Source organism: Mus pahari, chromosome 2, assembly GCF_900095145.1.
Source record: "Mus pahari chromosome 2, PAHARI_EIJ_v1.1, whole genome shotgun sequence".
In the NCBI taxonomy this organism is placed as follows: Eukaryota; Metazoa; Chordata; class Mammalia; order Rodentia; family Muridae; genus Mus; species Mus pahari.
In genome coordinates, this window is record NC_034591.1 from 108191194 (window position 1) to 108207013 (window position 15820).

Here is a 15820-nt window from a genome sequence, read left to right on the forward strand (position 1 = left end):
GGGGGGAAGGGGAGGAGGAAGAGGAAGAAGAGGAGGAGGAGGAGGAGGAGACATCAGGGGATTCTGGGTCTCTAGGTGACCCTGGTCAAGGAGGATCACCTGCTATGTCTCATTCCTGTAAAGTTAAGTCTTCATTCAGGAATGCTAGGAAGTCTTCCCTTCCTGCCTTCTGCTTTTGTCCCTCACTGTCCTTGCTGGTACTCAAAGGAAGGATTGACGTCTGAGTGGTGTGTGGGAGGAACCCAAAATATTGTCCCCTGTGCCAGCTGGGACTGGAGCCATTTACTGGGGACCCTGTGAAAAGGCTCAGGCCTGGGGCTCCCATCTCTTCACACTTCTGCCTCTCTGGGCCTGCAGTGGAGACCCCAGCCCATACTTCAGACCTGAAGGATGAGCAGTGTGGCCAGGGCCTATGAATTCTGACTCTGAGACTTCTTCCTCAGACAATGGGCCCTGCCGTCAGGTGTGTCGTGTTGTTGGGGACACAGCCATGTGCTCCTGCTTCCCTGGTTACGCCATCATGGCAGATGGTGTGTCCTGTGAAGGTGAGTACTTTGGGGTTACCCTTTGAGCTTTGTAGATCTGGTTGGCCTGTGGTGAGAACTTAGGGTAGGGGAGGTCAGGATTTGAAATTCACCCTGATCGTGAGGTTCAGCTGTTGTGACAGAGAAGCCCAGCAGGACAGTGTGGATGGTTCCCTCTGGTGTCACTGAGCCCTTGGTATTGGCCCTCTGTGCTGCTCCAGAGCTCTGGACTCCTGTCTGGCTGCTCTGCTACGTATAAGGACTGAATGCTTCTCAGAATTGAACGTGTACCCGCATCACCTGAAGGCCCATTGGACACAGAGTCCTAGGAGTTCTGCTGGCCCTCCAGACAACCTCACTAGGGGTCTGGATAAGCTTTGAACTTGTGTTCTAATCAGGACTTATGCCAGATATGGACCATTCTCAACTCACTGCTCCCTGAGGGCTGGTGTGGTCTACAAGGCTGAGCTTACTTTGTGATCTCTGAGTTCATCCATGCTCCAGCCCGAGGTGGAAAAAAGAGAAGGGAGCGATGTGTCACTGTGTTGGACATATCACTGTGTTGGGGGGCAGCATCCAGAAGTGACCTTACCTTCCCCACTCCTGCCCCACATGCCTGCAGTGGGGAGAAGGGACTTGGTCATAGAGGGGGAATTGACATTGAAGGCATGAGCCTCCTCTGCCGTTCACAAACACATGAAGAGTGATGTTCACAAAGTCCATCCCTTTTACCCCAGTGACCAGCATAGGTGACGACATGTCTCAGTGGGGCCACTGTAGATAGGACTTCTCAGTACACAGTATACAATGGGAACAGTGGTTCTGACACACACTGGTTGGCTTCCTTAGTGAGTTTTGTTTGAACTAGTTTGAGGGGTCCTAGGATCTTACCTCTCCTGTCTTAGCAGAAGCAGGTTGGAGAGCCAAGTCTAGGATATGTATGGCTCAGGCTCAGAAGACACAGTCTGAATATCTGCGTAGAATGATCAGGTCTGTCCAAAAGGATGTCTACGATCTTCTCTGAAGCTCAGATCCCACATACTCTAAAGACTCTGTAGGTGACTGTCACCCTCCAGTGAGTCCAGCGAAGGCGCTGAAAGCACATAGCCTGGTGACAACTGATTGGCCTTTCTCTCTGATGGCAGAGACAGCAGACCCAGGGGATAATGTGTTCTTTGGGCTCTGATTCTCCCCAGGGCTCTGGGGACAGAGAAACATATCTTGGTCCAGAAATCTTCAGCTCTGACCCCTCTCAGGCACCTGCTGCCCGAGGCCCAGTGTACTACCTCTGCCGGCCACTCCTGACACACTCCAGCAGGGAGAGTGGAGGAGGACAGGGCAGAGGCTGCAAAGGCACACCTGTGAGGGCTCATACAGCTCCCACGCAGGAGGAGGCCTGTCTCCCTTTGTTCTCAGGAATAATCACAGGAATTCCCTGCTGGGACAGTCTGAGGATTTTAAAACTATTTGAGGATTTTTAAACTATTTGAGTTTGTGGAGAAACTTCATCAAGCTTCTGCCCATAGAGGTCCTTCTGCATAGCCCTTAGCCTGGCAGCCCCTGGATACCCCCGCCCCCACCCCCTTCTGTGAATGCTACTGGCCTGGACCCCAGAGCCCTTGAAATTTCAGACCCTTCTGTGGTGATTTCTTTGGTTGCTGCAGACTTGGGCATTATTACCAAGCATGGGTTGGGGGAAGTTTGCTGCCCTGGTTTTACTCTGGGCTGGCTGCGTGCCCTCTCTGGGTCTCCATCTGCCCTTACAGGGCAGTAGGGGCAGCTCTGACATCTTTGAGTTTTACAAACTCAACTTGGGTCTAAGGTTCAGCTGTCCCCCAACAGGTGCACACAGGTTCTTTACCCCTCTCTCCAGCACACACGGGGTTCTTTATCTCTTCCCCCTCCCCATGCCCCTGGCAGACATGCCTCTCTAACAGCCTTCTATTTTTCCTTTTGTGGCTGTCATTAGACCAAGACGAGTGTTTGATGGGCACTCACGATTGTAGCTGGAAACAGTTCTGTGTGAACACCCTGGGATCCTTCTACTGTGTCAACCACACAGTGCTGTGTGCAGAGGGCTATATCCTCAACGCACATAGGAAGTGTGTGGGTAAGCTGGAGCCCCTGCCTGCCGCCGCCCACGTCACGGCTGTCTGCTCTGCTCCACGCCAACCCACCACATAGTGCCACATGCTAAAGGGCCTACCCTTTGCATGTGAGCTCCCACACAGCAGCCTGCCCGAGTTCTGTGTCATACCCTCGCGTCCCGGTGTCTTGTCCCGCTTGTTCTCCGTGGCTGTGTTGCCGTGACTCGGAAAGCTAATGGGATGGGTCAGAGAGAGGAAGGCCAGATGTGGGCAGCAGGGCCACGAAGCAGTGTGGAAGCAGGGAGGCCTGGGCGGGAGGCAAGACCCCAGTGGCTCTGGACCTTGTCTTTTCTCAGCTATTGGAAGCTGCTGACAGCTACGAGGATTGTGGTGCATGTGCCATGTGCACATAGTCTGGGTCATGCATCCTGTTACCTCAGCCACTTAGCTTGCTTGTAGATTTATCTGGAATCTCCCGAGAGGCAAATAGATTGTCCTGGTCCAGCTGACCCAGTTCAGCATCCATTTGCTGTGTGACCCTGAACAAATGACACTTTCCCCTCTGGGTCTTCCTTCAATGGACAAGGAAGATGTGAGCCCTGTGTAAACCTGCACGTGGCTGGACCTCTTGTCTATCTATGCCTGTATAGGCCGGGGCTGGGATTCCGGAGTTCTGTGGACAAGGAAGGACTCCATACTGTCTTGTGTCTGAGTTACCTGGTATTCTCACTGAGGAAAAAAATGTAAGCCCTGGCTTCCTGCATCTCAGAGATAACACTGAGTAGAGGAGAAGTCAGGCAGACTGGCTGATGCAATGACAGAGAAACAGGCAAAGGGAGATTTCACTCTTGCCAACTGGCACCCAGGGGAAGGAGGAATAGCTCCACCTATTCCCAAGGTTGGGCGGGGCTTGGAGATGGGAAAAGTCACAAAACAGGAAGGAGACAGCTGGGAAAAAGGTGGGTGTGGAGGTGGGACCAGGGCACAGGGTGCTCAGGGCTTGTGGCCAGAGTCCTGTCTGTCTTGCCTGTGCTTGGGGACCATGTCCAGCCTGGACATGTCCTCTTCCTCCCCTGGGCTGCTGGGTAGCAGAGCTGGCCAACATGTTTGCCTCGCTGCACCCACGGTACAACATGGCCCTCCTGACGTGCTTGCCGGTGGTGGCAGCTCCTCCTGGGTGGACTGGGTCTGTGTGTGCGTGCTGGGAGGCATGTGGGCCCCTTCTCAGGATGTCCCCCCACTTGCCACTCCCTGGCTTGGCAGCTAAGACCTCCACTGCAGGGTCCTTAGCGGCTGAAAGATGAGCCTGTGGATGAGAAAGCCAAGATACATTCCATTCAGCAAGATTTATGAGCACGCTCTGCATTTCTTCCCTCTTTAATCTGCACAAGCGATCAGCCACTCTCCTCCTGCTTCAAGCAAACATCACTTGAGGGCTTGGGGGTTCCCCAGTTGCTTTGCTCAGGTGCAGTAACTCAGACAGGGGAGGAGCAGGACCATGCTGGGATGAGTGTGGCTTCGCTGAAGTCCATAACTGCTCTGAGCCCTAGTTTCCCCCACCACAAAAGAGACATCTGCATCTGAAGGTCACCATGGAGGCTGAGTACATTAGTCCCTAGGAGGAAGGCTAGCAGGGTTCCCTGAGCTAGAAGCTGAGGCCTAGAAGCTGGGGACAGCTTAGTGTGGCCTCTGCCAGGGCCCCCTATACACTTTACTCTTAAGGAAGTTCCACAGCTACACTGGACTGCAGGGAATAGAGATGGCACAGCCTCTGCTCTGAGGACTCTGCAACGGGGTGCAGGCAATGAGAAAAGTCTGTAGCTTGGAACAAGCACCCTAGATTCCATCTTTGCTGGCTGCGTAATTCAGTCCAGTGACATCCCTTTGGGGCATGAGATCTCCTCATCTGTGAAATGGCCACCTCTGTATAACAAGACAGTGAGTCTGGTCAGTTCTTGTAGGTTCCTAACCCCCGGGGATCTTTTGTGAGTGGTGACTCTTGTCATACAATACTCTGAGGCCTCTTAGCTGTGGGAAACTCCTAGGGTCCTAGGTGCCTGTCTCCCTGTGCCTGTCCAGCTGTACATCAGATGTCTTTGTGGTGCCTGCTCATACCTTCATGGCAAGCTTGACTCAAAACTGTCCCTTCCCTATCCCCATTCCTGTTTATACCATCTCTGCCTGCAAAGGTCTCTTCCCCACCCCTACTTTCCCACCTGGCCCCCTAGTCATCCTCATAGATTCAACTCAAACGTTACTATCCCTGAGAAGCAGCTGGCATTGCAGGACCAGGGCAGACAGCCCTCTGATCTGAACCCCAGGGACCCCTCTTCATCTCCACCTGCCTGCCTTGACCCCATCATCAGGGTCAGAGGCTGTGCTAACCCACTGTGTGGCACAGGGACATGGTGGAGAATAAGCACTGGCCAGTGTAGCACTAAGCAAGTAGGCTGCACCTAGTGCCATTACATGCCAGGTATAGGCAGGGGAGGCAGGGCTGGGTGGAGCCTAGAAGGGCCCTTAGCCCTGGTCTGGAGGCAATTATGGGTTGTAATCCCTGCTTCCTTTTGCCTCAATCTCCCCACTCCCAGCTGCTTATCCCTAGAGTGTCCCAATGTCTGTCCTTGAACTCTTCTTCATGTACCTATTCCCTTAAGTAAACCTTAGCCACCTGACTATTCCCCTCAGCTCCTTCAGTGAGCCCAGAGGTAGGTCATTAGCTGCCTCCTAGCCCCTGAGAACCCCAGGTCCTTCTTCAGCGCACCTGCCCCCGCAGGCCACCCATCCCAGGTGCTGGCATCTCTTTAGCCGCTCAGCCCAAAGCTTTTCTGATCTCCTGGTTCTCTCTCTTCCCCCTCTGCCATCTGTGGGTCCGGCTGCTTCTGCTCTCTTCCGGCACACCAGCCACCGTCCTTCTGTAGATCAACAACATCTCCTCCTAGTCTGCTCACCAGCTCCAACCAGGGTTCCCTCACTCCTATAGCAGGAACCATCTGTGGCTCCCATCCTCTCCTTGACGTAACCTCATCTGTTCACATTTTCTTCTCTCCCCTACAGCTACACCTGCCTTTGGGTTAGTCCTGAACCTGCCTGGCTGTCATCTAACTGTTCCTTCTGCCTGGACTGTCAGAGCGGCTCCTGCTGTCACCTCTTCACCTTCCTACTCAGATGTCCGTCTTCTGACAGGGCTCCTTACCCCTGCCTTAAACTTGCTTGCCCTGTCTCTGCCTCAGCCCACCTTCCTCCTGCTGTGGTCCCCATAGTCCCCTTTGAGCAATCTCATTGCATCTCCAAGCATCTGCTCCAAGGGCAGGCATTTCTGTCTTGTTCACTCACCCATCCCTCTTGCCAAGAGTCCTGCTTGGCTCATAGAGGGGTGTGATAAATCTTTGTTGAATGAAGGGATACTTGGATAAGGGGACATCAGCTTCCTGCTTCTCCCTGCATGGTGAGTACTTGAGGTCAGAGCCTGGTGCTTCCTGTCTCGGTGCCTGGTTGTGCTAGGCCTATGTACCTGGAGCCCCTGCAGGCCCTGACAGCTGCCTCAATCTCTACACAGACATCAATGAGTGTGTGACAGACCTGCACACGTGCACCCGGGCCGAGCACTGTGTGAACACGCCAGGCTCCTTCCAATGCTACAAGGCGCTCACTTGTGAGCCAGGCTACGTCCTCACAGATGGTGAATGCACAGGTAAGAAAGTGCTAGACTCTCCAGGAGACCAGTTTCCGTGAAATTTTGTGTCTCAGGACTGGCCAAGCTTTTGAACTTGTCACAGACTCCACTGGAGTGGGTGTGGCAGAACCTCACATCTGATGCCTAGGCTAACTGTCCCAGGGATGTCCCTACCCCTGCCCTGTCTCCCCTCTCCCATTCCTGCACTTGACTTTCCTTGGGGTGGGGGTGGGGTGGTATCTGAGGCTAGGGGTGGGAGTGGGGTGGTCTCTGAGGCTAGGGGTGGGAGCTGGGACAAGGGCAACACCTGCCCCTGGCCTTCCTACCACCTGCTGATCGTTGTTATGCTAATCATTCTCATGGCCTCAGTTTCCCCATTTGCACACTGAAGTGGAGCTCCACAGATGATTGTTCATATCTCATTCACTAGAAAATTCTAGCTTTCTAATAAGAGGGATTTTTTTTTTCAGTGTCTCTCATATTTCTTAAACTTCTTTTAATGATAGACAGGGTTCTGGGTACCAGTAGCACTGGTGTGAGGTGATCTTTCTGTGACCTCATGGTAGAGGATGTGGAGAATACAGAGATGGCAAAGCGACCATGGGAGGTGGAAGGATGTGTCTCCAATGTGCGTCTAGAAAGGCTCTCAGGAAAGTGACAGTGTAGTTGAGATATAGACAATGGGAGGCTATCTGGAAAGGTGTCCTGGGCATAGGGAACAGCAGGCACAGAGGCCTATGACAGAGAGGAAGGATCATGGCAAGGGCCCCAGGTGTGAGCCTCTGTGCTCCAGTGACAAGTGTGACTTAACCTTGGGATACAGTCTGCCTGCTCCTCACCAGTGTGGTGTGATGGGTGGTAGGGAGCCAGCCTACCTGGCATTCTGTAACAATGGAAGCTTCCCTGTGCCTCAGTTTCTCCTCCTTCATAAAGTGGGCCAGTCACAGGATGTACTGTATGTTGCTGTGAGAATGGGGTAAATTTAATCATGCCACATACTGTGAATAGTGGCAGGGACCATGGAGAAGTGGGGAGCATGTGGTTATGTCATTTTTACTCCTGGGACATGGGCCTCCTCAGTGACTCCACTCTGCCACCTTACTGGGATGCAGACCTTAGCAGCTGCTGGGATTACAGTGGTGTGAAGCTGGGAAGTGTAGCAGGGCTGCTGGTTGTGAGGGCGGGGCCTCCTGCCTCCCACCTCTGGCTGTGAGGGCGGGGCCTCCTGCCTCCTGCCCCTAATGCCCAGCCTCTGTGTGGCAGACGTGGACGAGTGCGTGACCGGCACACACAACTGCCAGGCAGGCTTCACGTGCCAGAACACCAAGGGCTCCTTCTACTGCCAGGCCCGGCAGCGCTGCATGGATGGCTTCTTGCAGGACCCTGAGGGCAACTGTGTGGGTAAGCAGGCTTCGGGCTGTGGCTCCTCGGGTCCTGCAGGCTTTAGAACCCTGGTGGGTCTAGCTGGTGGCCCCCTTCTCTCAGCCTCAATGTCTCCATCCACTGAGTGGGTGTGTGCAGAATGGTAGCTGCTCTGCTTACCTTGGAGCTGTTTCTCTCAGTTTACCTACTTGTGGGACCAAATTAGAAGAATACAGATCACGTGTTTTGAGCCAGTTGACAGAAAGAACTGTCTGGGATACAATATAACAGGGTTCCTGACTGAAGTGAAATCCACAGTTGCTTTCACTGTCCAAGACCACCGTGAGGCTCTCTAGATTAGGTCCGGGCCATGGTTGAGACATGCCGTGTGACAGATGCTCATTGTCCTGAGAAGGTCTGAGATGTCACTCACTCCTTCCAAGCAGCCAGGGCATGCCATGTCCCTGGAGCTTCTGACTTGTCTCCTGCCAGAATGCACGTGGCAGAGGGGACAGTGGCACAGAGAGACAAAGGGCTGGCAGCATTTCCTGAGTACCAGCTATGCTCCAGGATTCTAGACGGGGGCAGTCATAGTGTTTGCCGAACTGTTTAGTGGGGAGACCAAATAGGCAGCCATATTCACAAAAACACCAGGAATTCATTTATACTTTGATTAATAATAATAATAATAATAATAAACAACCATGACCAGCCTTGTCTTCCCCTTGCTTTAGCTGTTCCACTGGACAGATGTGTTCACACTGTAGTCAGCCCCACTGGCTGTGGCTTCTGGAGGTGGGATTCTCACATGCCAGGGTTCAGGGGTGGTATAGTCTAGGCTTAAAGCCCAGAGCTGGGCAGATGAGTGGAGGAGGGGCAAGCCAGGATCTCCACCTTGTCGCTTCTGCAGACATCAACGAATGCACATCATTACTGGAGCCTTGCCGCTCAGGGTTCAGCTGCATCAACACAGTGGGCTCCTACACCTGTCAGAGGAACCCACTGGTCTGCGGTCGCGGTTACCACGCTAACGAGGAGGGCTCTGAATGTGTGGGTAAGGTTGGAGTCTCCCCATCTACCTCTCTGCCCAAGAGGCCCCGTAGAGGGGCCGTCCGGACCTCAGGGTGTCCTGTTTGCCTGCCCCACAGATGTGAATGAGTGTGAGACAGGTGTGCATCGCTGTGGCGAGGGCCAACTGTGCCATAACCTCCCTGGATCCTACCGCTGTGACTGCAAGCCCGGCTTCCAGAGGGATGCCTTCGGCAGGACCTGCATTGGTAAGGGACACTGGGGTCTGGGACCCCCTGGGAACAAAGAGCCTACCCCCTCTGTACCAGCTCTCTGGCCTGGACCTCCCCAGATGGCTGTCTTCAAGCCCCCTCTCCCCTTGGCTAAGACTCCATGCTGTAGCCCCCTTACTGCCTTGTCTGCCTGTGCCTCTGCACCCTCTGGGACATTCCCTGCTGACTGCCCGCTCTGTGCCTGCTGCTCATCGTCTCCCCTGCAGATGTGAACGAATGCTGGGTCTCGCCGGGCCGCCTGTGCCAGCACACATGTGAGAACACACCGGGCTCCTACCGCTGCTCCTGCGCTGCTGGCTTCCTTTTGGCCGCAGATGGCAAGCATTGTGAAGGTACTGCCCACCCTGGCTTCTGAGCCCATGTACCTAGCTCCCACTTGGACAGGCAGCCTCTGCTTCCTGCTGTGATCACAGGGAGTTTGTTGCCAGGATGGCACTGGGCAGCCATGAGAGCTCGGGAGCCGTGAGGATGCAAGGGTCACACGGTTCCCACGGCTGATGCCTTCAGGCAGTAAAGCCCGGGGCAGTCTAATTTATCTGGCTTTTCAGAAACCAGGAATTTCACCATGTGCGTAAAATCGGCTGCTCTGTATACATGGCTGATAGCTTAAGCCTTGGGGTAGACAGTGAGATAAACCAAGTGTGATGGGCCTGTAGATGGGTAAGTGACATCACAGCGTTGCCACAGATGCTTAGTCCCCTAGTGCAGCTGGCTCAGGTCCACTGGGGAAGAAAGCCATGAGGTGGCTCGGTGAGAAGCTGAGCTTCAACGGAGAGACCATGGCATCTCTGGCCCCAATTTCTTAACAGTTTTCCTCATTCTTCTCCAAGTGGGACCAATCTGCTGAGACCTCTGTGGGACTCCCAGACCTTTGGCCCTGAGTGTGTGTGGCTATAGCAAGACACTGGGATAGTCACTGTTACTAACTAGTGTCATTATACTGTGGGCATACCTCATACCAGATTGTGTGTGTCTAATCGGAAACGGCACAGTGGGCAGATGCTCTGAGGAAGCCATGAGCTAGCTCTCCCTTCGTCACCCTACCGCAGCTCCTGCACCCTCCCCCACCTCAGCAGTGTCAGCTCTTGGTGGCCTATTTTGTGCCTAGGTGACTCAAGAGTTCCAGTCGTTGTGTGTTCCCAGCAGGGCAGTACCAGGCTTTGCCTTGGTTTGTCCTGGGGCCAGAAAACTTGCCCTTGCTGAGTGTCCTGCCTGGCCCCACCTTCCTCAAAGGGTGTCCGAAAGGAAAGTCTCTCCAAACAAGGATACTGGTGAGCCAGCCCAGTCCGGTATATAGTCTGGGAGGACTCATTATGATGAAGACTCTGTCCTCACAGATGTGAACGAGTGCGAGACTCGGCGCTGCAGCCAGGAATGCGCCAACATCTATGGCTCCTATCAGTGCTACTGTCGTCAGGGCTACCAGCTGGCAGAGGATGGGCATACCTGCACAGGTGAGCCCCTCCCAGGACTCACATGAAGAAGGAGCCCCTTTCCCCATATGCCAGGATCCCAGGGTATTTAGTGTGGGGTCTGAGTTCATATCCCAGCCCAAAGTTTCCCTGCGGTGCAACCTTGGTTTTCTCCACTCTGACCTCAAGCTAACTTCTCTGTAAAGTATGATGGATACCCTGAACTCAGCAGGAGTACATCACCCAAGTCAGGCTGGCACCTAAATAGCCCTTGGATGGTGCTGTCATTATTAGCGGTGCACAGTCCTGGGAAGCACATCCCCATTCTGCTCCCCATCTCCTACGTGGCTTTGAGCGATTCGCTCCCACCACCGGAGCCTTCTTATCTTCCCTTGTAATGGCTCCTGGCCTTCCTGTCTGTGCCTTTGGATGGGCGAGGCTCACCAGCTGACCCTTTCTGACAGACATCGATGAGTGTGCACAGGGCGCTGGCATTCTCTGTACCTTCCGCTGTGTCAACGTGCCCGGGAGCTACCAGTGTGCATGCCCAGAGCAGGGGTACACAATGATGGCCAACGGGAGGTCCTGCAAGGGTGAGTGACAGCTTCCACTCCCACATACACACTCAGGCAGTTCTGTGTCTGCATCAGGCTTCGAGCTTAGCACTAAGCCCACGTGTTCAGAACAACTGTGCTCAATAGTCCCTGTGTCTAGGCCTGGGATGAGGAAGGTGATTCAGGCCAGCACAGAATCTTCCAGACTTGGCCTTGAATCTGTACTCCCCACCCTGGTGTGAGGAGGCTGGGGACTGTCTATGAACATCCTGGAAGGCGAGCCTCAGAGATCTAAGCTGCTGTCCTCAAATCTCTGCCAAACTGTCCAGGGGCCTACTGGGTCAGGAAAGTATGCTGTCCAGACGCCAGGGTATAGGGAAGGAGTCCTAGGGAGGCCCTGCATGTCTTGAAGGAAAAGTGAGTTGGTCCTGGGTGAGGCAGGTAGGCAGCTCTGCCTTCAGGTTGGTGGCTGTGGCTGCTGGCCGTTAGCTCAGCATCCCAGGCTGTGGTGAAGCTTGGTATGCAGCAGGCAGTCATGAACTTTATTCTGAGAAGCCAGCAGAGCCAGGACCCCTGCTGCTGTGTGCCCCAGTGAGATGGGCAGATAGCTCTGTAAGGGAGTAAGCCCACTCTTAGCCCACACAGCTGCCCAGGACCCAGGCTTCCAGTGTGGGTGGGAGTGGTTCAGGCTGGGTTCCTAGGCCATGAGGATTTTCTTAAGAGCCCTCTTCTCCCGTTCCAGACCTGGATGAGTGTGCACTGGGCACCCACAACTGCTCTGAGGCCGAGACCTGCCACAACATCCAGGGTAGTTTCCGCTGCCTGCGCTTTGATTGTCCACCCAACTATGTCCGTGTCTCAGAAACGTGAGTGCCTTCAGCCCTGGTATCATCCAGGGCCTTTTACTGCCACTGGGCCACAGGCTAAGAGTCAGGTGGTCCCTGCCATGGTCGCCTCCTACCCTTTCCCAAAAAGCGCTATGAAAAGAAATAGAGAACCGTCCATGCTAAAAAGAGGGTTGTCACCTCGAAGGGAGAAAGTTTGATCTAAAGTCAGATATGAATGACCACAGCCCAGGAACATGGATGGATTCAGGCTGACTCAAATAGCATGTTCATGAAAACAGTTTTATGAAGTTTCTAGGGTAACAAAACAAAGATTTATAAATGAACACACTGGTAGACACATGCAGGTTATATGAACTGGGGAAATCTCTTGGCTATCGTTTGGTAGCATTCTTAACCTTCGGGCTAGTAGAAGCTAGGAGTCTATTTGTGCATTTCCAGAGGATTTACCTAATGACACATGCAGGTCACACACAGAGGTGGGTACTGGGTGGCTATTAAGGGAGCTGAAGATAGCTTAAGATAATCTGTCTACAGGACCTGTAACATTCCAACTCTCCAGAGTCATAACCAGTTAATCAGCCTTGTAGACTCTTTAACACAGACAGAGTATTTGCTGGGAACTCCCTACACACACACACACACACACGCACACGCACACGCACACGCACACACACACACATGCACGCACATGCACGCACACACACGCACACGCACACACGTGCACTCATATGCTCTCACACACCACATGCATTACTTATTGTGTAACAAGCTCGAATTACCATATATCCTTACCTCCAGGGGGTTTGTGGGGCCAGCAGCTAGAACAGCATCACCAGTACAGTTTCATGGGACAGCTGCCATGTCTGGGCCTCCTGAGCCCACCACGAAACTATTCATGTCCCTGCCTGGTCATCTGGATGCTGGCCTGCCTTTGCAAGGTCTGGCCAGGCAAGCAGTCATCAGGTTGTAGACTGAGGCTTTAGTGTCTCACCCTTGGCCAGCTCACTCCTCAGCCTCTCCAAGGGCTGCCTGGGCTGTGGTCTCCCTTGTTCAGGACACCAGATGCGTGAGCTGAAGTACTTAAAGGGACTTAACTCAGAAGTGAGAGCACCTAGCGCTGCAACAGGAGACAGGTTGGGTGTTGCCGCTAGCAGGCTGTGCTGGGCAGGGGGCTGTGAAGAAGAGGGAAGGAGAAGAAAGGGAGGAACAAATATGGATGAAAAGAGCTGCTGACAGGCCTGCTGGGACCTTGTGCCAGGCACGTCAGCCTCACCCTCACAGAAGACCATCTCACAGCTGGGAATGGGGCCCAGAGGGGTAAAGTAACTTATTTGTGGTTGCTGGATTCCTCTGGGTAGAGCTCACATTTGCTCCCTGGCCCACTAGTGCCTGAGCCAGCTGCTGGGGTCTATCCCGCATCTGGGATGGGAGTGAGGGTCCCTAGTCACTGACCAAGCATCTTTCCCTCACAGGAAGTGCGAGCGCACGACCTGCCAAGATATCACGGAATGTCAAACCTCACCAGCTCGCATCACGCACTACCAGCTCAATTTCCAGACAGGCCTACTGGTACCTGCACATATATTCCGCATCGGACCTGCTCCCGCCTTTGCTGGGGACACCATCTCCCTGACCATCACCAAGGGCAATGAGGAGGGCTACTTCGTCACACGCAGACTCAATGCCTACACTGGTGTGGTATCCCTGCAACGGTCAGTTCTGGAGCCACGGGACTTTGCCCTGGATGTGGAGATGAAGCTATGGCGCCAGGGCTCTGTCACTACCTTCCTGGCCAAGATGTACATCTTCTTCACCACTTTTGCCCCATGAGGTGACATGTCAGGTGACGTGTCAGGCAATCCCTCCAGGTGGTGCCTGGGCCGCGGGCAGCTTTGCCACTCCTAAGTGGCTCTATTGCTGTGACTCTGTAACTTAACTTAATCATGCTGAGCTGGTTGGTCTTGAATCTCTACCCTAGAGGGAGGGAGATGTACCCTAACAGGCACTGAGTACAGGCCAAGGTCACCGGAAGCTGGATGATGACCTGAAAACTGGAAACAGCCATCGGGGGCTTCTGAACTCCACTCCTCAACTATGGCTACAGCTGACGATCCATTCCTTCGTCCACTGTGTTCCTCAATTAAAAAAACAAAAAATCAGCTGTGCATGGTAGCACAGACCTTTAATCCTAGCACTGGGGAGGCAGAGGTAGGTAGATCTCTGTGAGTTCTGGACCAGCCTGGTCTACACTGGGAGTTCTAACCAGTCAGAGCTACATAGAGAGACCCTGTCTCAACAAGGAAAAACAAATCATTTTAAAAGGTTTTTTTTTTTTTGCTGTTGTTAATGATAAGAATAGTACATATACATTATTAAAAAATGATCAAATAGCACAGAAAGGCTATTCAGCCTCTTTGTCTTCTTTCTTTTGTAAAACACTGAAGATTGCATCAGTCCTGGAATGTCACAGGGTCCCCAACTAACAGATGAGCTCAGAGTGAGAGCCAAAGGTCAGCTAGCTGGCCTTTTCTATTATAGTCCCTGCCACTTCTCCTGCCCGCACTTGCTACCCCCTACTCCCTCCTTCTCTCATATGGGGACGTGAACTGCTTGGGTGGGTCACCTTGGGTATGGTGGTAGCAGGTCTGGAGTGGATGTGGCCAGAACTGAAGGAGACACATTTTCTTTGAGCCTGCGTGAATTTCAGCTCTGTTGGGTATCAGCTCAGGGGGAAGCTATGAGAATGTGGGAAACTGAGGTCCTGAGAGCAGAGGGGACATACCTAAAGTCTACTGTGAGGATCAGAGTGTGGGCATGCCCACATGACTGCCCTCAATGTCCTCTGAGACCGAATCCTGTGAGCAGTCTGGAACAGTTACATGTGGCGAGCAACAGCCAGGATATTAGCTGTGGTAGGAAGCTGGACTGGATCGAGCCAGTCTGCAATCCCAACTACTTGGGACACTGAGGTAGGAGGATAGAGAGTTGATGGTACTCTGTCCCAAAGAGTTACAAAAGACAGGGAGTGGGGGACTGAGGATGTAGCTTAGTGGTAGAGGATTTGGTTGGTATGTGTGAGTACCACACCCAGTACCACACCAGGAAAACCAAATGATGGGGACAGAGTAGATATAGCCAGACTCTTCACACATGCTAACAGCATTGTAGGTGTCTGTGCCACCAGCTCTGGCTGGGAATAGAATATTCTTTCTTACTGTGAGTGGTGGGCAGAACCCAAGGAGTAGCCTGTTGGGGACGCTGGCACATAGCCCTAAATGGCTAGGCATTCTTCAAGACACGTTTGCAGACCACATGTGGATGTAAATTCTTCTGTTTTTAAGCTGTGATGGAAACTTAAAAACAAGCAAGCAAACAAACAGAAGTCAGGCCTGAGGGCCAGCAGGATGGCTCAGTGGGTAAAGGCACCTGCTACTCAGCCTGATGACCTGGCTTCAGTTCCCAGGGCCCACAAGGTGGGAGGAGAGAATGGACCCCCACAAGTTGTTCTCTGATATTCCTCTGCACCTCCTGTGCTGTTACACAGATACACAGACATCATGCCTACCAACATGCATGTGCACACGCATGAGTGCTCGCACACGCCCAACTGTGTATATGTGCTCAAAAAACTGCACACGCCCACCTGCGTTTGTATGCTCAAAAAACCACACACACACACACACACACACACACACACTCTAAATAATGTTTTAAAAAGAAAAACAGTAAGCATGGGAGCTGGAGAGATGGCTTATGTAACCCTTAACCATAAGTAGTGGTCTAGCTCACTACTCTTCCAGAGGACCCAGGTTTGGTGACCAGCACCCACATGGCAGCTCACAACTATCTGGAACTCCAGTTCCAGGGGATCTGACACCCTCTTGTGGCCCCTGTGGGTGTCAGACACACACATGGTGTACACGCACACATACAGGTAAAGCACATACACACACAAACAAGAATAAATAAATCTTAAGGAATCAAAACAAAACAGGCACATGCCAAGCAAACGCTGCTGTCCCAGCTCTCACGGAGGGTCATCATCAGTGGCCATCA

The 15820-nt window shown here is 53.1% G+C and overlaps 1 protein-coding gene across 3 annotated transcripts in view; it reads left to right on the top strand.

The window, feature by feature from the left end:
• Positions 1-14065, top strand: part of Fbln2 (fibulin 2) — a 57633-nt gene extending 43568 nt beyond the window's left edge. For 2 of the 3 annotated variants that reach the window (XM_029535393.1, XM_029535394.1), the window contains exons 8-18: positions 444-545; positions 2494-2634; positions 6171-6305; positions 7551-7688; positions 8560-8703; positions 8798-8926; positions 9157-9282; positions 10288-10404; positions 10827-10955; positions 11659-11782; positions 13237-13965. In XM_029535393.1, the coding sequence (XP_029391253.1) occupies positions 444-545; positions 2494-2634; positions 6171-6305; positions 7551-7688; positions 8560-8703; positions 8798-8926; positions 9157-9282; positions 10288-10404; positions 10827-10955; positions 11659-11782; positions 13237-13594 (1643 nt within the window). In that variant the 3' untranslated portion in view covers positions 13595-13965. Of the gene's footprint in view, positions 1-443; positions 546-2493; positions 2635-6170; positions 6306-7550; positions 7689-8559; positions 8704-8797; positions 8927-9156; positions 9283-10287; positions 10405-10826; positions 10956-11658; positions 11783-13236 lie in introns of all 3 variants that reach the window. The other variant, XM_021190552.1, reaches the window with a different exon arrangement.
• Positions 14066-15820: the final 1755 nt, after the last annotated feature.